The 25,401-nt window shown below is 44.0% G+C and overlaps 2 protein-coding genes across 2 annotated transcripts in view; one reads left to right on the forward strand and one right to left on the reverse strand.

Annotated features, from left to right (window-relative positions):
- The window catches only part of MRPS18A (mitochondrial ribosomal protein S18A), a gene marked incomplete at its 5' end in the record, with an annotated part of 21,132 nt that extends 15,006 nt beyond the window's left edge, over positions 1-6,126 (forward strand). The window contains one exon of the mRNA XM_009870338.1: positions 5,815-6,126. Coding sequence (XP_009868640.1) covers positions 5,815-5,959 — 145 coding nt within the window. The remainder of the gene's footprint in view (positions 1-5,814) is intronic.
- Positions 6,127-7,648: 1,522 nt separating this feature from the next.
- Positions 7,649-25,401, reverse strand: part of RSPH9 (radial spoke head 9 homolog (Chlamydomonas)) — a gene marked incomplete at its 5' end in the record, with an annotated part of 21,530 nt that continues 3,777 nt past the window's right edge. Inside the window, one exon of the mRNA XM_009870348.1 lies at positions 7,649-7,809. Within this exon, the coding sequence (XP_009868650.1) occupies positions 7,649-7,809 (161 nt within the window). The remainder of the gene's footprint in view (positions 7,810-25,401) is intronic.

The raw sequence follows: 25,401 nt of genomic DNA on the forward strand, positions 1-25,401 counted from the left end.
TGCGGGGACAGAAAATCTTACCCAGAGCCAGAGAATGTCCTGCCAATAATAGAGCTCTTGACATTAGACTACACCATCAGCTGCTTAGAGTGACAGGACCAAGATGAAAGCCTGAAATAACCTCAGGGACTGACCACTCAGACCACCTGCGACTGAAGGGGATTCTTTGTGGGGAGTATAACTTGAAAAGGGAGTCAGAGCGCAGCACCTCTACAGTAATACAGACCTGAGCATTCACTTACTGCATGTAAACTCAGAACAGCAACTGCTGCCTGGCTCAAGTCTGGCAGATTCATGTAGGTGAGCAATCCCTTTCATTTCTCTTGCAAAGTCTTGCAAAGTTCTGGTTGATGCCTGCTTTCGCCAGGCTTCTTCCAAGGTTGTGTCAGTTCTTATGAGAGCAGCTTCATCCGCTGCTGAAAGAGGGACAAAACAGCTTGATGAAAAACTGCTTTGTCTTTGCTCTTTGCCCCTAAGACAATATACAGGCCAGCAGAATGAGAGGAACCCTATGACTCCTAGGAAAAGGTGCTAAGGATGTATATAAAGAAGCACTGAGGAGCTGTATTAATGTATACTTTTGAGAGCACCAGAAAAGCTGCTTCTCAGCTTCTCCTTGGCTGCAGTTGTAGCTGTCTTAGGCAGAATGTTTTGCCAGTGTCACAGTTACCCTGCTTAAAGTGAGCCTGCTTCAAATACAAAGTGTCTGGCATGCAGTGGCTAGCACCAGGCTGAGATTAAAATATAACATGCCACCACATGGAGCTATTGGCAAACTGTCTTGTTTTAAGAAGGGTCGGGGATGCTGCCCTGCCACTGATCTGGTGGTATGAACTGTGGATATATCATCCAGAACCCATCTGCTGGCTCTGTCCCTCCAGAAGGTGTTCTACTGGTGCTTATTCATTGATGTTTTTTGAAAACTAGAGTCCCTGCTCTGTTTTCTGAAGTGGTTTTAATTGTCTCCATTGTGTGAACTTCATACATGGCCTCCTACATGCCCCAGATTTCTCTGCGGAGGTAATAATTTCCCTGCTTTGCATTGGGTCACTTGGCAGGTGGCCTTCCCCTATCTGCCCCATCTCCTGATCCTGTTTCCACTATTGGAATGCAAGAGTAAGAGCAGAATGCTTTGGGAAGTAGTAGCCTACAGATCCCACGTGGTTCTTGGTCTAGCTGTCTAGCACAATATGGGATCACCTATCCAGGATGTAATGTAACATAAAGGAGGAGATTTGGAACTGCAGAAGACGGTATAACATGAAAGTGAAATGCCAGTTTGAGCCAAGCTGTGTGGTCCTGGGGAGTAGTAGGAGATGTATGAGAACATTTATGGTCAGAATTCAATGGGCAGTGCTCCACAGTTCTCATCTACCCCCTACGGTTGTGGCACCGTCCAGGTGAAGCTTACCATGATGTTTCTAATTTCTTGGACTTTAGTTCTTTGCCTTTTTCCTTTCTGCCTGATTCACATTTGGACAGCAATAGTTCATAAATGTTACAATTTAACTGCTTTACTAGCTGTGTATGCTTTTGAAGAAATATGGCCATGGGAGTATCCACAGCATCCATAAACTCTTGAGTGTACTGTCCTCCCTCTTTCTCCCATACTATTTGTCTGCAAAACTTGGACATGGAAACCCAATGAAGTTTACCGCCGGCAATGCAGAATTACTCCCTACAGTTCATTTTCTCATGTTTGGCCCAGTCTGGATCTTTCACTGTTTCCAAGGGATGATTCCAATTTGTCTCGCAGCCAAGGATTGTTCACTCATCCTCAGCCTGAATTCTCCCTTTCATAACTTCCTGCTGTTAGCCCTACATATATTTGTACACCGGCCTGGCATGTTCCAGTTAAGTGCTGCAGTAACAAAATATTTTCACTAGCCCAAAAGGCTGAGGAAGTTCTCAGGGATTTCACCATCACTGCAGAGTGACAGACTGTTCTGATATTCCAGAGTCGTGTGTGCAGGCCACCACACACCAGAACCACTTGGGAAACGGTCAAGCACAGCTGCAAGTCACACTTCTATCCTTGCTTTCAGGAATAGAAACCTGAATAGCTCAGCAGTTTTCTTTCCAGCATGGAGGTTGTTGCATGGATAGCATGGACTAACACCCTATCCAGAACAGTCACTGAGATCAAGCCAGCATCAAGGTGCTTTCTTCATGTGAATATAGCATTTATTTTCTTCTGGCAGGTCCAAAATATGGCTTAAAGCATAACACTGTAAAGTTGTTCCCTTTCCAGGGCTAAGGGATGTCACAGGTTCCCTGTCAGCAAGAGGTACTCTACCTTACAGAGTACTTGAGTTCCCAGCTGCCACTCCATTTTCAGCTTCCTGCTGGAAGAACAGAACTTGGCACAGTTATCCACATCAATCCCTCCTCCATCGCCTGAACTGAAGAAGTTGCTATGTGTTAGGAAAAAGGCAGGTTCTATATGAACTCCTCATGAATTACCAAGTTCTCAGGCTCTGTGGACACCTCTTGTCCCTGGGAGCAGAATCTGGTTTCCCTGCTATCAGCATTTCACTCCAGCAGCATGTGGTTTCTCTCATCTGCATGGAAACTGCAGAGCATGTGAATTCAAAAGCAACGAGCCAGAGCGGCTGCAGGTGAGCAAAGCCAAGAGGTGTCATGGGAAGGGATGTGGCAGGGAGGAGGTAGTCTTGCCAGCACTTTGATCAAGTGCTTCCTGCAGTCTGTAGCCCTCTGCCTTCTGCTCTTAATCCAAACAAAAGCCAGATTGAAAAAATTCAGTGTGGGTTCAGAAGTTCAGCCTTGAACTGCACCCAGCATGGCCTTTGCTTGTGCTGTGCGCAGGTCTACAGTCGTCCCCATGCGTGTGCGTTTCCTTTACCCAGCACACGGAAGCCCTGTGCTTTCTCCTAGGTGTCAAGTGGCAGTCTCTGAATTGGAGAGCTTTGGAGTCCTCCTGCCCACTGAATAAAATCCATGAAAATGGACTTCCACGTGCCACTGAGATTTTAGGTGATTGCAACGACTGCAGGAGACTAACCACGCTTGTTTCCATCTAGTCATATATCTTGCCTTTTCCCATCAGGGAAACCCCACCAGGATTCCCAGCACACTTTAGCCAAACTTCCCATTCATGCAGCTGGAGTCTAGGGATTCTGGTTGTTGTCTAGAATTCTGCTGTACTCAAGGGAGCAAAGCAGAGCCCCAGGATGGGCAGTTCTGTCCCCCTTTGTCCAGAGTGCACACTGAGGTAACAGGTTAGGAGACTGCTGCATTTGGCATCCACATGGAAACTTTGTCTTGACAACTCTCAGCTGGTTGAGAAAATTCAGACCATCTGCCAGTGTGTGTTTGTACATTGCTGTAAAAACTCCCCAGGAAAAACCATGTGGTTGGATAGAATGGGTAGTTGGGCAACTTGGCTAGAAAAGGGGGTACACTACCGTACATGGACAGCAGAATTTACAGGAAAGTCCTGTGTGCTGGACTTTGGAGCTCTCATACGTGAGTTTTGTGGATTGTTTTTACTCTCAGAAAAAATAAAAAGAAATCTGTGAAACAGTAGGAACTGGGGTTAGTCAAAGAGGAAAAGGAACTTTGTAGACTGACTGCTCCCAGGCATCAGGCTTTTGCCACTGCTGAATCAAGGTAAAAAGAAAAAAAAAAGACAGCAAACAAAATAGGACAAGTTCGAGTTTGGGACAAAGCAAGTATTAAAAGCGCTAAAAGCAAATGTGCTCCAGGAAGGGAAAGCGTCCAAATGTCTGTTTCAGCTAACAATGAAAAGCCCCAGCCTGCAGTCCCCAAAGGAAGCCAAAAGCCTGGACCAGAGGGCTGGATTAGACCTGCTCAAAAGAGAAATAACAAAAGCTTTAAAATCAGGCCATTACTAAATCCTCCTTCCTATGCAGAATTGGGGTGTGCACTTCCAGCCCCCACACAGAAACAGAGGGATTTCTTAAAAAGCCACTGTCTGTCTAAACCTGCATACAGCATTGATGTGTATCTCACATTCACACATTCATTTCTCTCCCAGTGAGATCATTTATTATCATGGGAGCACTTTCCCATAAGCATGTGGACACGTGACCAGAACTGCACTTGGCACACTGATGCATTGAAACAATTTGAGATTTTTTTCCTCCTTCACTGTAAGTGTAGTCCTGCAATACCAAAACTTGCCCTACAGATCTTCCCCTGCAGGAAGGAGAATATGAAAAGACAGACCTAGCTGAGTGTGCCCATCTAATAGCCCTACAGCTTCTCCCCAAGCAGCTGCCTTGCCATGGTTCTTCACCAGTTCCCAAACTGGGGACCTGCATTTCATGTCTCTGAGCTCCCCTTGCATGTAAAATTAGAGACAGGAGTGTCTCCCACTTTCTGTCCTGATGTTGTTATGTAGGGGATTCCGCTAGTGGGCTAGCGTAATGTCAAAGGTCGAAAGGCACTAATTAATGCATGCACAGGAGAACAAGCGGTTGGATCTTCCTCTGTGCCATCTCCCAGATCTCTCCTGCTGTTGCTTCTAGGTATTTTAACTATCATAAACTCCTTAAAGGAAAAGTAAAACATTTTGGGAAGTGGCTTCATTTCATTGGCAGGAACTTCCAAATGTGATTCATTTTTCAATTTCTGCTGTTTGGGATTGCTGAGGAAGTAAAGTGCTGCTGTTATATAGTCTAGCTGCCTGGCATAGCAAGCTTTCTTTGCAGTTCTCAGAAATGTGCCAGATGCCTTCAAACAAATGCATTACATGGTCTCTGTCCAAAGTTCTTAATATCTCAGATTTGCACGATGCAAATTAAAGGTAACAAAGCTGTTTGAGGAGAGGATGACTGATTGAGGTTACATTAAGACCATGGGATTACTCAACAGAGGCACGCAAACATCGCTGGACAAAGTTTATCAGTCTGTTCCAAATTCTAATTTGTTGGAGCATTGTTTGTGCAGATTATGCTAGGGTTTTACTTTGGATCTTTATTGTCTGAAAAGACTTCTCTTTCTCTAAGGACCTCTATTCCCCTCTCTACTGGTAGCAAAAGATTTAAAGCCTAACAAAACTCCAGGCCACCCAGCCACAGGGTAAGATTTCCAGTAACTGATTCTGGATCTGAAATCCCCTGCCTGTTCACAAAGCCAAGTCTAAAACTTCAGATGGTAAAAAGCAGAGGACGTTTGCCAGACTCTTCACAGAGATTTGTAGTTGTGTTGATAATTCCATTCCAGTACCTCTTACACTGTGGGTTCTGACTTTCTGCACCAGCAAGCTGCAATAGTATTGTAGAGAGAACACTAAAGCAAATTTGGACATAGGAAAGTACAAGACTGGGTTAGAAACTTGTCCCAGGCAGAAGAAATAACTGATTATCCACCAAAAGTAAAGAATCCCTTTTTAGAGACTTTATTTCTCACAGACTTTATTCTTTGCAATTTTTTTACCTTATTGAGGCCAGCTGTTGAAAGAACACCGCCTGCCGAAGCTGGTTTCATTCAATCTTGGATTTCCTTGCAGTGAAGGGATTTGGCACTCCAGGTTAGCCACAGGTGGACAACTTGCCAGCAGCCTGGAGACTACACCTGATTTGTTTGGTGAGGCTGGAAGTTAAGCAGGTGCCAGTGGGTTCACTACAGAGGTGCAGCTCAGAAATTCCAGAACAAACAAAAATTCCTTTCCAGTGGTTCCTTCTGCATTGAAGGGACTCTGCTCGTGGTTATTCCTTTTATAAAGAGGCAAGTGGGGAGGCAAAGGCTACAATGCCTGCCTCTACTTCAGTTGGAACCTTTTCTCAGTGATCAGTCTCAAACTGAAATGGGTTTGTGTTGTTTTGACAGGTATCTGACCCGCTGGTCCATCAGATCTGCAAAGCCCATCTGGAAGAGGGGCCCCAAGTGGTGTAAAAAAACATTTCCAGTCGGGCATCCTTTGCTGAAGGATAATGTCATGTATTCCAGCAAGCCTCTTTATTTAAACCACTAGTGGCCAGAACTGGCATAGTAAGTACAGCTGTTTTCCACTGTTCTGCTTTTTTTGCAAGTTTGTCAGTATCTCTAATTTTCGTGTTCCAAAACTGTCATTAGTTCTCTATATCATCTCTAGTGAATGAGCTGCAATCTGCTCCTCTAGGAGAATACAAGGTTCAGCAAAGCAAAGTTCAATGTGCAGAATTATGTGGAAAAAGCAGAGAGCAAAGACTTTTAGCTCACCCACAAAGGATCTGAAGGCTTTTGTTTCATTATGGTCCACAAATGGCTTTGGAAAAGGATATTTTCTTCTTTTTCCAGCAATAAATGGTGATTCCTCATTAACCTGTGTTTCAACTCAGATTTGCCTCATTTGGACTTTTTTACCTATAACACTGATGGACGAAAAAGCCTCCTGCAGTACTATGTTTCCTTGACAGTAACTGAAATTGTTAATGACTACTGAAATTATTTTTTTTAATAATCTCTACTATCCATAATTTGCAGCAAAACACGTGTGGCAGTGGCAGAGAGGCATGTGTGTGTCTTACATGTCCCCTTAAGGATTCCTGGCTTGTGCTTCACTCCTGGATCTAACAAATACAGAATATTGACATCCTCGGTGACTTGGCCTGTTTTTTTACCATTGCAAATACATTTGCGATAAGTCTTCCATGTCAGTGGGATAGTTTGGGTCTGATAGATCTGCATAATTATTCATTCTGTAACTAAAAGGTGATACCATTTCTCTCCTTATAGAGTACATGCATGCATCTTCTAGCTACCGACCACAGCTACTTATCAAGCGTGATATGAAAGGCTCATTAAATTTATCAGGGTCATTATTGCCTTGGCTTCATTTCTTTGATACTTATCTGGGGGTTACAAATCAACACAGCTTTTTTGTATACTACTGTGCCACTGAACCTTGTACTGCTTTCATCAGAATCATCGGCTAATACCTATCAGCGTGGAAAAGAACAAAGGATAAGGATAAACCCGAATTACCCATGAAATCAAATTAGATTATAAAGTTCTTTTTAGCCTTACTTTGTGAAATGGAAGCCCTACATTCAGCTTCTGGAGCTGGCCAAGATCTTTTTGCTTTGAGAGACAGAGACAAGACTTCACTAACTATGCTGAGATAGTGTCTCTGGCTGACCATCTCTATTTTATGAAGCTTTGGAACCTACAGCTCTTCAGAAAGGAGAGGATTTCTTTTTACTTCTCGTACACATAGAAGATACTATATCTTCTAGCCCAGGTAGCTCTGCTCAGTGAGCTTTACTAATGGGAAAGTCACTGGATTAAACCATTGCCTTGAGATGAACCTGAATAAGCACATTTTGCAAAAGGCGAGGTGATGCCCACAGTTATTTTTTTTCTACAGTTTAGCACTGTGAGTCAGAAAGACCTTTCTAATTTTGGTGAAACCGAACATCTGAAAAACAAAATCCTTCTGCCTTTTCAGTATGTCTTTCTAGAGTCCATTTGTTACTGTCTAAAAGATCTGCATTTACATATTACAGGGAATTCAATGTGGAGTTGAGTGGAGGATTGCACACAGTGAAGTCCTAGGAAAAGAATCAGGGCCAGAGTCCAGACACGGAAGACTCCTGCTCAAAGTGCAGAGATTTCACACATTTATTAAAACAAGCAAGTAAAAAATCTAAATGTTCTCAAGGTTTCATCCCAGACAGGAGAGTCACAGCATGAAGGGCAGATCTAAATTCTTCTCACCAGTGCCAAAGTAGATGTAGCCATATTGCTTGGTCATTGGGACATGGTAGAATGTCAGCCCTGGCCACAGCAGGCTTCGTAGTACCACCACAGTGCCTCCCCTCTCGAGCTGGACAGTCCAGGAGCCTGTGTAAGAACATGTGCTAATCAGTGACTGAAAATGAGAAAGAGCATTCTTGGAGCAAGCCGCCCCAAAGCAGAGGGAAAGACTCCATTGGGTTCTGCCTGGCCAGTTAACAGTGAACAAGAGCACTGGAGTTTGTGACACCTGGAAAGAGGAAAGTCAGGGAGACAGAAACCTTGATGGCCTTTTTTCTTCCGTCATTCAGCATTACAGGCTGCCCTCATTTCCAGATGTCTCTGTCTAGGCTCACACAGTAGCCTGTTCCCATGGCTATGATGGTAATGTCATACACGTCATGGGAAGGGACTCCTCCAGAGTTGTATACTTGATCCCTAGGAGAAACTACAGATATTCTTGGCTGCTTCTGAGTGGGCAGCAGTTACTCTAACAAGCTCTGCCACCTACCTGGTATAGCTAATGGCTATAGAGAGCCAAGACTAGCTATAGGAGTCCTGCATAGGTAGGAAATTTCTTGTTAAAATAATCTTGTAGCATTAGTAGCAGGAAGAGGTAGAAGACGCTTTCCTGCTCCAGGGAAGACTGATTTCCCTTATGCAGTGACTGGGGAAGAGGAAGAAGAGAAAGTGAAAAGCAGGGTATTTCCTATCTCAGAGAAATTTACAGAAAAAGGTTAATCTTCTTGAGTCTTTCTTGGCTCCACCATTGAAGAGGATGTGCGTAGTGGGGGCAAAGGGATTAGTTTCTGCATTTATTTTGCTTTGGCTCTGCAGAGGAGGTTCGGAGCCAGTGTGAAAATACAATTTCTCCTGGATGCAAGCTGCTCTGAGCCACTGAGTATTTGTTTTACATCTGACGTGACAGCCTGGGAACAATGCTGGAGGGGAGGGGTCTAGAGCATCAGCTTGGATTCAATGCCAGAAGGCAAGGAGCTGCCAGAAGAAGAAAATACCAGCTTCAGCACCAAATCAGTAATGCCTAGAGGCTACAAGAAGGGAAGAAGGTTCGTGCTGAATCTCCATCTAAAAGCAAAACCAGCAGGCCCAAATAAAAAAAAAAATTCATGCAGTTGGAGCTGTCAGGCTACTACAGCCCTGGAGTCAAGCAGTCAGCCTATCTGCACCCAAAGCCAAAAATCTGCCAATTCCAGAGTAAGCAAAAAGCTCATAATGTGTTGGGCCAGTTAGGCAGTATTCATCTTTGTAGATAATTTTAGGCTTCTCGATTTCTGCTCTGACTCACGGTTACTCATGTCATGGTTAGCCTGGGGAAGGGCTTCTCTGATTGCTGTCAGCTGCCAGTCCTCCCCCTCTCACTAACTTCTAATGCTCGGCCAATTTAGGCACATCCGACAAAAGGCTAAAGGGCTTTACCATGGGAAGTTCCTACAACAGGTCTCCCCAAGACACGGCCCAAGGGTTGACTGCCCCTTCTGAGGCTATTTGGTCTGACAGCACCTGTGAGGAAGCATAGGCTGTTTGGCTTGCCTGGCAGCCAAGAGGCAGCAGCTAGCTGGGCAGTCGGTGTTGTGTAGCTTTGGGCTCTTGCACACTCACTTGCAGTATACGTAGTCTCTTAAGCAGTTCATGGCAAACTACAGTAAACCACTGTAGGTGGTTTCAGGGAGGATGGAAGCCGAGGGGAAATGTATATATGGTGGCTGCAGAATCAGAAAGAAACCAGGTGGCGTGAGTTGTGCTGCTCACCTATTACTTGTCTCTGCTCTTTATATTTCTGTACGTTTCAAAAGTTTCTTGGACATCATTGTCTCCCCTGTCTCGTTCAGTAGCAAGTTCCACAGATTTGTTACACCATAATATGCACAAGTCCTGTGTCATCTTTGATCTGTTACCTTCCAAAGTACCTTCTTCAGTTATGTGCAAACATGGAACTAAATGAACAGCAAGACCGTCTACCTTCCATGACAGTCACTGAACTTCCTGAGAAACTGACTCTGGCTGCAGGATAGGTGTACAAAAGTGACATTCACAGGCTTTAAACACTCTCGAAATTTCTGCACTGGAGAGTTTACTTCTGACTCACTCAGGTCCATGCTTCCATTAAAGGCAAACAGCTGGAATTGCAGGAAAGGAAAGCACTACTTAATGTAGGGCAGGATCAGTACAGGTGTGAGCCATCTTTTCACGTTCCTTGCACCCTGACATGCTTTGCACAGGTCCTAGTTAAAATACGAGCTAGTGCCTTCACAAGCAGTGGTTTCACATACAAGGCAACCCAAATCACCCATGCAATGTCTTCAGTGCCACTCATACGGACACACACTGGATCTTTGTCATATCTGGAGTAAAAACACATATTATGGTTCAGCCACTGGGATTACAAAATCTGACAAAATCTGCATATTCTGAAGAAAATTCACTACTTGGATAGCATAGAAACCCAGATGAAGAATACTACAAGGCAGATCAACCAGTGGCTGAAGCACTACAGCCATCTGCTGTCAAAGGACAAGCTTTCAAATGGTTTCTTGAACTTCATCTCTACAAGTTTTCAGCTTTGGTAGTGGCAATAGCTAGCCATAGGGGCGTACATAGAGGCGTTGGGCAACAAGTGGTAAGCAAATAGGTCTGAATGTAATTGTGACAAATAACTTTTTCCATTTCTCCTTTGAACACTGAACTGATTTTGCTTTTAGTGCAGGGTTCTTGCAGCTTGATCTTGAATGAAGCAATCTGCAAGCCCTTCATCCAAATACTCGTGGTTCTTGCTGCAGTTTGCAAGGAGGACTGTAAATTTTTGGAAGAGTTTCTCTGACAAAAACATAATGTAATGAGAAACTCTTATTGTCTTTTATTTAGGAACAGTTCTCTGATAAGCAAGTTGGTCAGGAATAGGACTGTGCCTTGCCTTGCTGGGTGGTGAAAGCCTTGAGGGATTATCTCGTTTGCTAATGCCTCCCAACATATTGGAAGCATCCAGCAGCCTAGGTATACAGTAGCTTGTATATATATGTTCACGTACACAAATGAACCCTCGGCCTCAAACTATTTACAAAGAACAAAAAGAAATGCCTGCAGCATGACAAGTGGGTAAGGTGAGAAGGAAAACAGCTATATTAACGCTGTCGGTAACTATGTCTGGATCCAGACCTCTTTTTGTTGGACAGATGTGCAGAGAAGGTAGAGTGAATTAAGTTCAACTTGATTAAATCCTCATATCTATGTTCTGGGGCAATACAGTACAAGGATCCATGATGTCCTCAAAACATTCACCCAGTGTCACACAGGTTTATCAATCTATGCAGAGTATTCATCAGCAGTTAACTGCTGATCAAAGGAGTTTCCCATGCACCTTCACACCTGGCAGAAATGGACAGATGTAACTGAAGACAGCTCCATTCACCTTTATACAAGATCTCTTAAGGCTGTGATGTGCAGCTGCTTCATTTCCCTACCGTGTGGCCAAGTTGCAAACTCTCAAAGGGCTCAAATTTGTCATTTCATAAATTCGAGACCTTTGGAGAATATTAAGTTATTAAACCTTCTGGCTCTTCTCTGATCCTTGATTCTGCATCTAGTTCTATGCAAATACAGACAATAAAGTTTTGCTGATGCTGCATAAGTCTTCTTGTGAAATGAGGACCTGAACAAACCAAACAGGTTACTTAAGGGCAGTCCTAGCTGGACTGATGCAACATAGGTTGAGGACAGTTGAGGTTGAGGTTGATACTGTCCCACACAACATCCTTGTCTCTAAGATGGAGAGACATGGACTTGATGGGTGGGCCACTTGGTGGATAAGAAACTGACTAGAAGGTCACACTCAAAGAGTTGTGGTCAATGGCTCAATGTCCACATGGAGACCAGTGACAAGCGGTGTTCCTCAGGGGTCTGTTCTGGGTCCAGTGCTGTTCTACATCTTTGTCAGTGACATGGATGATGGCACTGAGCGCACCCTCAGTAAGTTTGCCGACGACACCAAACTGTGTGGTGCCGTGGACTCACTCGAGGCCATCCAAAGGGACCTTGATAGGCTTGAGAAATGGACCAGTGCAAACTGCATGAGGTTCAAGAACTCAAAACATAAGGTCCTGCACCTGGGTTGGGCCAATCCCAGGCACGAATACAAACTGGGCACAGAGTGGGTTGAGAGTAGCCCTGAAGAGAAGGACTTGGGAGTGTTGCTAGACAAGAAGCTCAACATGAGCCGGCAGTGCGCTCATGTAGCCCAGAAGGCCAACTGCATCCTGGGATGTATCAAGAGAAGTGTGGTCAGCAGGTCAAGAGAGGTGATTCTGCCCCTTTACTCTGCTCTTGTGAGACCCCACCTCGAATACTGCGTCCAGCTCTGGTGTCCCCACTGTAAGAGAGATATGTATCTGTTGGAACAAGTTCAGAGAAGGGCCACAAAGATGATCCAGGGGCTGGAGCACCTCTGCTATGAGGATAGGCTAAGGGAACTGGGATTGTTTGGCCTTGGAAAGAGAAGACTCTGGCGGGACATTATAACTGCCTTCCAATACGTGAGTGAAGGCTGGGGAGGAACTTTTTACAAAAGTGTCCACCAATAGGACAAGGGGAAATGGATTTAAGTTAAAGGAAAATAGATTTAGATTGGATCTTAGGAAAAAATTCTTCAGTAGGAGGGTGGCAAGACTCTGGAATAAATTGTCCAGAGAAGTTGTGGATGCCCTCTCCCTTGAGGTGTTAAAGGCCAGGTTGGATGAACCCTTGAGTAACTTGGTCTAGTTGAGAGGCGTCCCTGCCCAGGGTGGGGAGGTTGGATTAGACGATCTCTATGGTCCCTTCCAGCCTAGGCCATTCTATGATTCTATGATTGTATGACGGGAAAAAATCAGAAGAAACTGCCTGAAACTGTAATGTCATTTTCACTCAGATCCTGTTTTCAGCCAGAATGATTAGTCATAGAGCTGCTCTTAATGCTGCAGAGCCAAACAGCAGCAGTAGTGTCACCTTCCACCTTTTGCTAACTGCATCACTGGGGACGCTTTTCTAACCCAGCTGTCAAAGGTAATTTATTCAGTATACTTCTTGCGACCGGATTTCTGGCAACATACAAACCCCATTCAGAAACAGCATTTGATACACAATGCTGGTGTCTGCCTTCTAAGAAAACATCACATTAAAGTTCTGGAACCTATCTGCTTATTTTGGTCCTTTTCTCTAAAGGAAGAAATTCAACATTTGAGGAAATGGTCCAGAAAACAAAACTAATATTTGAATTCATGAGACATGGAAAAGGTTGTTCTCCCTGAAAGATCCAATACAACTGTATTCTCTTCCATCACAGTTCAAATCTCACAATCTTCAAACAAGATGCTTTTCAGGCCCACCTTTCTTGTAGGAGTTTGAAATAATGATGTCATAAATCACTCTAAAAGCACTGTAATCAGTAGCTAATGAACAGTATGAAATAATAGCTTCCTCCTTCAAGAGGAAGCCTTAGAAATGCATTTAATAATACAATATAAAAAGTATGAAGAGAATTATGAAAATTAAATGTTGCTTTTATCCTTTTTCTTCTTTTTTTCTTTTCTTCTTTTTTTAAACTTCTCTGCTATTACAAATGGTTCTTGGAGTAAAATCATTGCACAGGTACATGTTAGTCTGTATTACTTTAAAAATTCAGAAGCAGGATGCTGGGTTCAAATCCTTTCTAACACCGGCTTAGAATATCTCATGCCAGTTCCCGTGCTTGTCATTTCCCCTATGTCAGAAAACATGTCTCTTACTGAGAGGCTGGAAAGCTCAGACGATCATTCTGTAAGGTACACCAAGACTGCTACAAAAAAGTTGTCAGGAAAAAATGTAAAAATTATTATTAGTTGCATTGAAGGGAATACAACTAGAAGACAGCAAGTAAAAGCTGGCTTTCCTAGAGTTAAGTACTGATTTTTAACTTGCGTGTGAGCTGTGGCCTATATTGTCCCTAAATCAGGCAGCAAAGTTAACTTCACCCATGATGCAAAACTTGCCGAGGTGCAGAGAACTGGAGGTCATTGCTCTCACACTAGAGATTTCTCACAGATCCTCACTGCTCTGGTGAAGATTCCATTCTTCAAAATACATTCTTTTAAAAGAGTGAGTTAATGCTTAAGCTGCACCCAGCAAGCCTAAGGAAGCCAAGCACTGTCTGTGCTGAAACTATTGCCTGTTGCTGCTCCAGAAGGGAAGGGAGGGAGCTGCTGTGTGGGAGGAAAGAGCATGGGAAAAACACCCGCTGGATGAAGATCTGGAGCTTCCTATTCCCTCTTTGGAGCAGGCTGCAGCCTCCACCCCTCCAAACACAGGCAGGAATTCTGAGGAGTTCCTTACATCTTTCCCAAACAAGAAAGTGCTTTGAAGATCATGAAGCTCACCCAGTGTTAAACCACTGCCTTTTTTATGGTCCTTCAACAGCCGCCAGGACACCGGGGCTGAATTTCAAAAATCAACCTCCTCTCAGCTTCTTCTTCCTTTCCAGTCGCCAGTAGAAATCCCTGTCTCATCCCCCATGTCTGTCTCAGCTACGGGCTGAATCTTGTAATTCACAGAGGCAACATTAGCTTTTAAACAAAAGCCTTTTAAGAGGACTGTTTGCAGAAGAACTGTCCTGCCGTAACTGGTCCACTTTCAGTATGACCTCTCGTAACATCGCTGCTTTGGAGGTGATTCAGCAATGCCTTACTTCGGTGCAAGCTTGAGAAGAAACAGCTTTGAGCTAGACAGCCTGATAGAGAGGCTCCGTGTCGCAAAAGCTGACAGAGGGTCATAAAAGTGACATTATCAATTCCTCTTCAAAGCAGGAAGTGTCTCAAGGGGAAAGCAGCTACAGCATGCACTTACCATTAGCACAATATGCTGCCACAAGAGCAGGTTATAACGTACCTTGCTGCAGTCAGTCCCAAGTGAGAGAGAAGTGTGGAGTTATAGGACAAATACTAACACCCAAAGAGGGGCAACGTAACAGTTTCTCTTTGCAAAAGCAGCCACTGCTTGGCTGCATGACCCCAAGCGCTTAGCTCTGACAAAGCGACACTACACCCATGGGATTTAGCTTCCATTTCCCTCCAACAGAGAATCCTGCACCGGGACGAGCGTCCTAGTACTAATCTGCTGTCTGTAGCGAACAAAGACGACTTGCAAAGCAGAGCAGCTGTAAGGAAAGGTCACTGTGCTCTGGCTCTCGACAAATTTTGCCACACGGACGTTTCACGCGCAGCCTAGCAGCCATAAGGACACATCCGAACACTCTTATGTGGGGCTCAAACTCGTTCATGCCACTTACTGGCTGCAAACTAAATTTCTTCCATTTGCTTCACACACCACCTGCACCCCATATGTTAACACTGCTGTCAATATTTCCAATTCCCCATATAACTATTTAATAATAATTAAATAAAAACACAGACTGGTTGCAGGTTCAGTACTATTTTTAAAAGCCTCCAGGGCCAGGAAAGCACAGCTTACAAACAGCTAGATGCTGCCAAGCAGCTCCCGCGTGGTCCTAATGCCTGCTACGTTTTTGACACACAAGTACAACTGTGCCCTAACGTGAAAGTAAAATTGTCTTTGGAGGCTTTTTCTGTCCGTTATCCTCTCCCACTGGCAATGCCTCTGCAGCACAAACTACTAAGATAAGCCCAGGCCTTCCATTTACACATGAAGTTCCTGTTACCTGCCAACAAGGAAGACTCGGGGATTGCAATGAATATCCAGTATTCAGGTACCTCTTAGTACTGGGTGAAATTCAGGCCATATTTAGACATCTGACAACAGTGCTGCTTAATCCAGTTGAAGCAGCCTCTGCCCTCAAACCCTTATTCCCCTCCTCACCACTCTTCCATCATAGAGACCACAAAAGTAGTTATTTACTGCTCAGTGAACCAGGTCAGGGAAGTGATCTGGCTGAGAAATAGTCTAGCCAAAAATAATTTTTCCAGCTGGAATCTGGCTGCACAGCCAGCGATGCCAACACAAAAGAAGGAACAATACACAGATATAAATGAGCAGCAGAGGATGGGAAGGACTGAAAAAAGCTAGAAGAGAAGTAATATACATCAAATTACAGCCTCCCTTATAGCCCGGTTAGTTTGCCCTTTAGTCCTAAATCCACCAGATAATTAGAATAGAGCTAGAATCTTTTTTACTTTCTCTCTTTTTTTTTTAATTAAGAAAAAGATGCAGACTTTGCACAGAAAGCACCCAGAACAAAGATTTGAAATGGGGTTGTGCACTAGAGAAAACAGTAAGATGATATGCAATCAAAACTTACAAGAAGTAGGAAAAAACTATTAAAATCCCTGCTACTTGGATTCTGACTTCTACAATACAGATCACTGTATCTTGGGTCTGCTGTAGAAAATTTTGAAATCTCTCGCAGTGGCAAAGCACCGTCCTTCCAAAGCACAAGTTTACACTGAATCTTGTCACACTCCATATTTCTTTTTCAGCTGGTCGCTGTGGAAACGTTTTTGGAGCGTGCCAGGAGTCACGTAGCATCTACCTGGGGAGCCCCTGCATTAATCCGTCACCTTCGTGGGCTTCTGTGAGCCCATTGGTTGGTAGGAAGAAAAAGAAGGAGTCTCTCGCCCCTCCCTGCTCTGAATGAAAGACGCTTCCTCTAAATCTTGCTACAGGATTTCAGGCTCAATTCAGCTTCTTTGGGGCTTTTGTCACCAAACAAATGTGATGTCTTTGAAAGAAAGATTAACAGTTTGATGAAAGGATGCAATGGACAGCTTTGTTCTACCCCGCTTCCCCCTAGAGCTTTCGGTCACTGTCACTTTCTTACCCACAGGAGAATATGTCTGACTCTCAGAGGAGATTATGGCCACCTTGTAAGATTTTGCCTCTCCTGGTAACAAAGCACTGCCCACTTTGAGGAGGTGATAATGATGAACAGGGGCTGGATTAGGGGCAAAGAACCTCACATTGATCTCTGAATTCGGAGAGAACACAAAGCAGTCGATGCTGGGATTCAAAACCCACCAAGTTCTTAGAGCACATCCAATTCCCCCTTCTGCAGGATAGGCAAAGCTACAAGCCCTGTCAGTCCCCCAGTTGCACTTCTTACCTCATCATCAAGTTAGCAGGACTAGTTAAAAGGGCCTAGGATGAGGAACAGATGGCACGGATTATAAACTGCCGGCGTTTTCATGCTAAGCTAGGTACAAATTCTGGCCCAAATTACCTAGGAGTTCATCAGTTTCGAGAAGACTGGTACACTGAGCAGATCCACGCAGATGTATTGATATTCAGGCTAATTGTGAACACTGAAGATGGGTAAGCATCTTCTAGTGCCTGGGATAACCTAGCTATCCCTGCACAGCGTAACTGCTCGACAAATACACCCACTGTCCTCTTCCCTCTACACACAGTCACACACCCCTTCAGCATGCAGAATTTAAATCCCTGTGGTATTTGTGTAGAATAAAACAAGACAATGCCTTCTGACTCCCTCCAATGCAAAAGTGCTATGCCCAAAGGGGCAGCAAGCAGCAAAGGAAAGCTACGTACGGGGCTGGCACTAATGCCAACTGCTGCGCAGGCAGAAGCTGCCACTCCTTACGTGGAGCCCCTTCAGAAATAGACCGCTCCCAGCAAAAGCTGACCTCATTCTGGCTTCAGTGACACACAGACTACCCTAGGCTTTCCCCTGCAAGTAATTTTTCATCATTCCCGAGAGAAAGGGTTAGGCCAAGGCTGACTGATGTAGTGAAAAAACTACAACTTCTAGTTTGAAGAGGCTTTACCAGTATTTCCCATCAGTTCAGCAAGGAGTTCATCTCCTTTTCACATCTAATGAACCAGGAGCTGAAATGGAGACAGGGTGGACAATGGTTTCTTTTGCTGAAGAGGAAAAAACTTTAAATGCAGTCCCTGGAAAGTTGCTAGGAAGACTCTGCTTCTGTCCTCATTCTTTCACTGCAGCAGTTTGGGAGGGCGAAAGACTCCACTACAGCTCTCAGTTGATGAGCAGGCTTGCCCCAGCATAAACTCATCCAAGGCCTCTGACTAAACAAGAGTCTCGAGGTGATACAGACCCAGGACCCAAAAGCAGTGAAAATACTCTGCTTTATTACCCACAGACACAAAGCCCAAGGAAAACAGACAGCTTTCCAGAAATCAAGGCAGACCACTGACAGCCAGTCAAAAGCTATAATACTAGCTGGCTCTGGAGTCTTCCTGCTGTGCTGCCACGTGAGAGGTTCCAGTCTGATCTTTAACTCCTGAGCTGGCAGCGCCCCAGCTTGTAGGAGGGACAACATTTTGTACTGCTCCCAGGCAACTCTGCCGGGTCACGGCAGGTGTGGCGTTAACAGCCTCTAAAAGCATCCCAGTCCACACATCACTGGCAAAGATGAAGGGTGTCACCACTTTTGAAGGATGTAGGAGACATGCTTATGTATTTGTGTATGCCCGTTGCATGCCTGCCATCACTACGGATGCTAAGAAAACTATTGAAAAGCCCAGTGACTATTCCAGAAAATGCCTACGCTTGGAAGGGACAGAGTATTTTTCCCACACCTACAGTTCAGGAGGTCAGTTTACCACACACAGTCTGGAAACGCAGGCCATACCTTCCTCTCAGTTTGATGCTGCCCTTCGTGCTTTTCTTTCTCGTTTTACTTTGCTGCGGTTTCCTTTTCTCTGCTCGGCACTGACAATGCTGGCACCATAGTGCGCCCTGCTGGAAAGTAGCAGCTACAGCCAGCCTAGAATTATTTCTAGGGGTGGCTGACTTCAGTTTTAACGGAGAAATTCCGGTAACAATGCTTTAATTAATAAACCACTCAGCCAGGTATTAGGTTCGATTCTTACGTCTGAAAGCCGACTGTCCTGGTGCACACTAATCTGTTTTAGTCCTTCTATATCACTGTATTATAAAGCTTGCTTATCAAAACTACTTGCTTATCAAAACTATCGAGTCCAAATCTCTACAGGGTAGCTCCGTGGGATACTTTAGCTCAGTTTCACACATTTGCCAAGCCTAAAGATCACCTCTCCTATCGAGGAATGGGGATAGCCATGAGCCACACTAGGTATTTTGGTCTACATTTTGGCTCTTTTTATGCTTGCTAACATGAAGCACTGCCTTCTCATTCATTATGGGTCTTTTAGTTTGGATTTCAGTGAGACAGCTTGAAAAGCCTTGTCCCAGTGTGGCTCTTGGCAGGCTAAGAAGTAAAGTGCTCTCGCTCTCAGCTTTCACAGAGCTGGGGAGGTGCTGCTTATTGTTAAGCAATGAAAGGGGAGGGCTCAGGTCACATCTGCGAAATGTTAGCGGAGAAGGGACGCTGGGTGAAAGTAGGTGGCCAGCACAGCATAGCACTTTGCTGGGTTTTGCAAGGCCGCTGGGGAGATAGGCAGCCATTTGTCTTAGAGCCCTGATAACGGGTCGACTTGCTCTCTGCTGGCTAGCTGGCAGTTGTAAATACCTCTGCAGACACAGGCTCTTCAAATGGCTGGAGACGAGGCTGATAGGGGATTAATAGCCTGGAGGAGGTGGGAGGTCGAAAGGGAGTTAATTAGTTGTGGTAATGCGTGGAGATAAAGCAGGTTCATGTCTCCTGGCCTTCTTCCTTCCAGCTTTTGGCTTTTGGGGCAGCCAAGATGGGGCTCCCAAAATGTCCCTTGAGAGTGGCCAGAGGAAACTATCTCCCACTTAGAAACGCAACCTCTCCATCTTCAAGGGCCCATTAAGCACCAGCTTTTGCTAAACTGATAAAGAGCATGCTAATGAAGCTCAGAGGACAGGAGGTTAGTGTTCTAACCCAGGCTACTGTTCAGCAAGCTTACAGAAAGGCCAGTGCCCAAAGTATTCAGTCAAGGGAAAAGCCACAAATCCCTATGTCTGTAACACTGTACAAAGAATGCTCCAAAACCACTGCACTTTCAGGAGAAGAAATAGAGTGGCTGTCGCTTCCTCCATAGCCAAAATGGTAAAGGAGTTGAAATGATCTTCTGTCTAGACACCTCTCCTCTATCTGAATCTTGAAACAGCAAGTAGACAAGACTCAGTATGATCCACTCTGCCACTATATACCCATTTAGAATGAAGCTGTAAAATCTCACCCATCATTACAGAGTCAGCAATTACAACTGAGAGGTCTCGGCTCTCCAGTTTACCCTCCACAATGGACAGCAATAAGAATCTCCTCAGTCCTCTTTTGAGCCCTCATGCATCATAGTTCAGGAAACAAAGTACTGAGAGTCCTGTGTTTAGAGTCACTGTCTCAGGAACCCATTGTCACCTTTGTGTTATTGTCACTGACAATGAAGAAGCACGAGTTAAACGTCACCCTCCACAGCTGTCATCAAGTTTACAGCCAGGCATACCGGGAAATCATCTGTTCTGGATTCCTGCGAACCACAGCCCATTAAAACGAACTCAGTTACTCATGTCTGGGCCTAGCAACTTTTATTTGCATTTTGCTAAAACAGTTCCCAGGAAGACATCCAGCATGATGCTAAGATACGAGGAGACACAAACTCATCCATTGCACTTGCTAGCTGCTAGTCATTTCACTGTTAAAATTTGTACCTAATTTTTTATTTTAATTTTTCTGGCTATACTTTTCAGCTGCTGGTTCCTGTTATATGCCTTTTGCTGCTATGCTGAATAGAACTTCAGTACCCAATACTCAAACTCCATTGCGTATTTATACAGTGCAATACAGTCATTCTTATGTCATTTTCTGTAAGATAAACAGATTGAACTGTTTATGTCTCACACCAGACTTTGAATCATTTTGTGGCTCTTTTCTGCAACTCTCTGGTTTTGCAATGTGCAGTAATCCAGTTCCGATTCCATTAACAGTATATGAAAAAGTAAAGTCACCTCCCTGTTCCTATTTGCTTACATCCTTCTTTATACACCTACAGATCATATTAGCCTTTTAAGTGTCAGGATCAGGCTGGGAGCTGATGTTTGGTGAGTCGTGCCTAGACTGCCTTTCAGAGCCACAGCTCCCAGAATGCAAGGCTGGCTTCCAGTTCCTGCTCTTAGGTATGTTATTTTGCAGGTAACTGCATCAAGATGTACTTTATTCAAGTAAGCTCAGCTACCAAATCTGTGTAGCTGCTTTGTCCTTGTCATTATTTGTCTCTCCACTAATCCTTTACTTCTAGACCCTTTATAAATAAGTTGAAGAATACCAGTACTGTTCCCAGCTGAAGCCCCTTCTGACCCCTTCCAAAAATATACCCATTCAGTGATTTCTGAACTACAAGATAAGTTTAGGGGAATATTTCTGCAATGCTGGGACTTATTGTAAGTATCCCACAAGTGTCCTGAGATAATGATTTCAGGAGTAACTTACCATTTTTGGGTTTTTGACTCACAGTAAAGGTGGGTCTACCCTCTCTTACCAAACAATCTGAAAACTGTCTGAAACAGTATTTTATTGTCTTAATTTGATGTGAGTCCATATTCTTTCCAAAACCAAACCAGAAAAAAAAATTTGAGCTTTTCTGCCCTTCCACATTCTTATCAGCCTTTTTACCATCACCATTTAGTGACAGTTTCCAGCACCATTACTATGTTTTCTTTTCTCCTCAGTATACTTGAAAAAATCCTCCTTAGAATTGTTCTCGACTACTGCAGATTATCCTGGCTTCCTTTGTTATTTTCTACTCATGATAAATTCCAATTTATATTAATCATTAATTGTCCCCCACTTTCTACATTTCCTTTTATATTGCTTTTTTAATTCTAATTCCTACTCTTATTGCACCAGTGAACTGTGGTAGGCTTTTAGCCAAAAGCAGCTATTTATCAACTGGGAGTCATGATTTTCAAATAAATTTTTCTCATATAAATTCTATTTCCACTCATATTTTTTCCAACCTACATTTTTCTTTCCTTTGCCTCCAACATACCTCCCTTCCTGCATCAGTTTTCAACAGTGCCCCGTCTGTGTCCCTCATCTCCATATCAAAGTGATTTGAGTCAGTAATCTGTAACAAACCTTCGGAGCCAAGTTATTGCTTTTCTGAATTGTAGCTTGAAAGCACCAAAAGAAAATGAATTCTCCATCCCGTTTTACTTTCCCCCAAGCTTTCCATTCTACGTTACTACCTTAGACTTTCTCCCATCCCCTTCCTCTATCTTTGCAGAATATAGCATAGCCTGATCTGATTATATGATCACAGTAAAATCATCATTTCCCTTCCATTTTCACTTCTCCATCGTGTTAATGCCTGACAATGTCTATTGTTTCACATGGGCACAACATTAGGTCATCAAGCGAAAACGATGTAGGCATGCTAGGAATTATTGCTATTTGCTTTGCCATTCCGTTAGCTACAAGCACATGTAAAACTGCCACAATTCTAATGCCCGAAATGCTATCGCCCAGGGTGCTGAACTCCATGCAGCAGGAAGGACCACGCTGGCAATCTGCCAGGAGCTGAAAGGCTACATCTAATTGGGCATAAAGTTGAGCAGATTGTCTGCTTAGACTAGAGCAAACAAGCTTATCTTTAATGCAGACATATGGCCAGCAAAACCTACAGATCCCAGCATGCAATGTTCTGGCCAGCTGGCCATTTGGATCGGAATGAAACATTACATGATCTGATACTGCAGTGACAGAAGATCAGTATCGCAGCCCTTCTATGTTCAGAAATCATGAGTCAGGCCACTCAAATTCATGAGTTTGGCTCAGAGAGCTGGAGATTTTAAAGGGGATAAACCAACTGAATTTGCTTCTGAGACAGGGTTCACATTCTCTCACTTTTCTCTACAATCATTAAAAAATGTATTTTTTAATAAAAGATAAGTCACACAGTAACTTGTCTCTGGGAGCCGAGACACCAAGAAAAAACAGACTCAGAGCATGATTAGAGGAGTAGCAGCAATATATTCTGAACTCTTAAAATACACAGATAACCTGATAGATAGACACACAGACAGAATCTGGAACCTGCAATCACCACAAATATCACTGGTAAAGATAAGGGTGGCAGACAGTTTTGTTACAAAAATCCAGGTTTTCTAGTCTTGCACTCAGCTCTCTGCTTTTCCTTTATTCAAGCCAGTTTTAACTTCCTTTCTTCCCACCTTTCAGCTGTCATATAAAATGTTCTCTCTGCCTCCAACTTTCCATTCTGTAAGACACCCCTGCTCTCCTGTAATGACACACCATACATTTTATGACAGCTACTCCCTTGACAGCTGTCACAGATGCTCAGTCTCTAATTAATAAAGTAAACTATTCCAAAAGAATTGTTACTTTTAGACAGATTAAAATCAGCCCTTAACCTCTCAGCCTTGTTCTTTAGGTCTTTCAAGATGCTAGGGGAATTCTAGCCAATGCAGGCTGGGAGCATCACTCACACATCGCTCACCCCCAGTCCATTTTTTGTTTATTTGTTGAGGGCAGAGACAATTCTTCCTTCATTCACAATTGTAGATGCAACCGATCTGGGAATTCCTACTTCTGTTCTGACAATAACTGTTCAAGAGAGGACCTAGCCAGAAAAGGCAAGAAAAGCTTCAGGTGAAAATGAGGAGATTGTCCAGAGCTATGAACAACATATCAGGCAATAGAAAAAGCACTGTCTGCTCTAGATTGGGACCAACATGAATTGGCAGAATTGGAAGAAAGTAATCCAAGCAGAATCTGAGTGCCTTGCAATCAGGAGTGAGTGACTTTGGCAGAGCCATGCTGACTAAAAGCAACAGAAAGCCTGTACCTGCCCTCTGTTCTTTTTTCCCCACCACATTTTCACAAGAAATGAGTACTTCAGGCAACCCGAATGCTCTTAAAGGGGGTTCTTTAATGTCAGAGCTCCTATCTGCATGTGATAGAGTTCAATTAGAGAGGCTACATGCCTTGTTGATCCTGTAAGCAATTCCTGCCTTACTTCCTTTGACTGACATCAATACCCAGGTTCAGTCCAAAAAAGAGCAGCACAATACAGACAGAGCTGCACAGGCATCTTGATGAATCTTCTCCTCTCCCATTAAGAAGCACTCAGCTGCATTTGAGCTCAGGTAGTTTTTGAGAGGTAACTTTTGGGGGGAAGCTGGGATTTGTGTTAACAGCAACAACCGCCTGGGAAGGGGGCAAAGGTTCACACACAGACCTCAGGTTGCCACAGGAAGACAAATGTGACAGTGGCACAGCTGAGCCTCCCTTTCTGTCTGCCACTGGGTAAAACACAGCTACAACTCAGACTTGATTTAAAGCCTTCAACAAAACCACTATCTTCATGTCTAACAGACAGTATGACCTGCCGGTTGCCTGGTCCCTTGAACTAGATGCAAACCACTGCAGAATGGTATCTGTAATCTTTAAAGGTGCCATTCTCCATCACAGCTGAAGGTGGCTAAAACCAGCTCTGTGATGCAAATTAGCCATCAGGCTATCAGCCCCTAGCGCCTGCTTTCTAGTAGAAGCAGAAAGCACCACAGATTCATCTCTTGCAGCAGTGGCTCTGTGGTTTCAGGCCTCACAGAATTAAAAAATCTCCCTATCACAAACCCTAGGAAAAAAAGAGAGGGAGGGAAAATGCAAACACTAGCAACACCTGAACTACCGTATGAAACTGTAGCTAAGATTTTCTTAGGAGGTATCTAGGACTTAATCCTCCTTGCAATACTCCTTTTTGAGTAAAAAAGGACAACTCAATGAGCCAGTGTGTGTAAAAATGTGCAGCCTCTCCAGACTACACCTCAGGAAAATGACTGTAGCAAGGATACTCCCAATATGTTGAACAATGGTTTAGATTTTAGCTTTTACTAGAATAGAATAGAATAGAACAGAATAGCATCATTCAGGTTGGAAAAGACCCTTGAGATCATCGAGTCCAATCATTAGCCCTACTCTACAAAGTTCACCCGTAAACCATATCCCCCAACACCACATCTAAACCACCCTTAAACACATCCAGTGATGGTGACTCAACCACCTCCCTGGGAAGAATATTCCAGTGTCTGACTACTATTTCTGTGAAAAATTTTTTCCTAATGTCCAGTCTAAACCTTCTCTGTTGCAGTTTGAAGCCATTCCCCACTAATTACCTGTGAGAAGAGACCAGCACTAACCTCTCTACAATGTCCTTTCAGGTAGCTGCAGAGAGTGACAAGGTCTCCCCTTAGCCTCCTCTTCTTCAAACTTAACAGGCCCAGCTCTTTTAATTATTCTTCATAAGATTTATTCTCCAGGCTCTTCACTAGCTTCATTGCCCTCCACTGCACTCACTCCAGCACCTCAGTATCGCTCTTGTATTGAGGTGCCCAAAACTGGACACAATACTCAAGGTGTGGCCTCACCAGTGCCGAGTACAGGGGGACAATCACCTCCCTACTCCTGCTGATCATTAGACCCCCCAGGTCCCTTTCTGCCAGACAGCTTTCCATCCACACTTCCCCAAGCCTGTAGCATTGTGGCCCAAGTGCAGGACCTGGCATTGGCCTTGCTGAAGCTCATACCGTTAACATTGGGCCATTGATCCAATCTATCCAAGTCTCTCTGTAGAGCCTCCCTACCCTCATGCAAATCAACACTCCCACCTAGCGGGGTGTCATCTGCGAACTTACTGATGATACACTCTATGTCCTTATCAAGAGCATCAATAAAGATGTTAAACAGAAGTGGGTTGGGAACAATGAGCCCTGAGGAACACCACTTGTGACCGGACGCTATTTGGATTTAACTCCATTGC

Source organism: Apaloderma vittatum, unplaced genomic scaffold (genome assembly GCF_000703405.1).
Source record: "Apaloderma vittatum isolate BGI_N311 unplaced genomic scaffold, ASM70340v1 scaffold16840, whole genome shotgun sequence".
NCBI lineage: Eukaryota > Metazoa > Chordata > Aves > Trogoniformes > Trogonidae > Apaloderma > Apaloderma vittatum.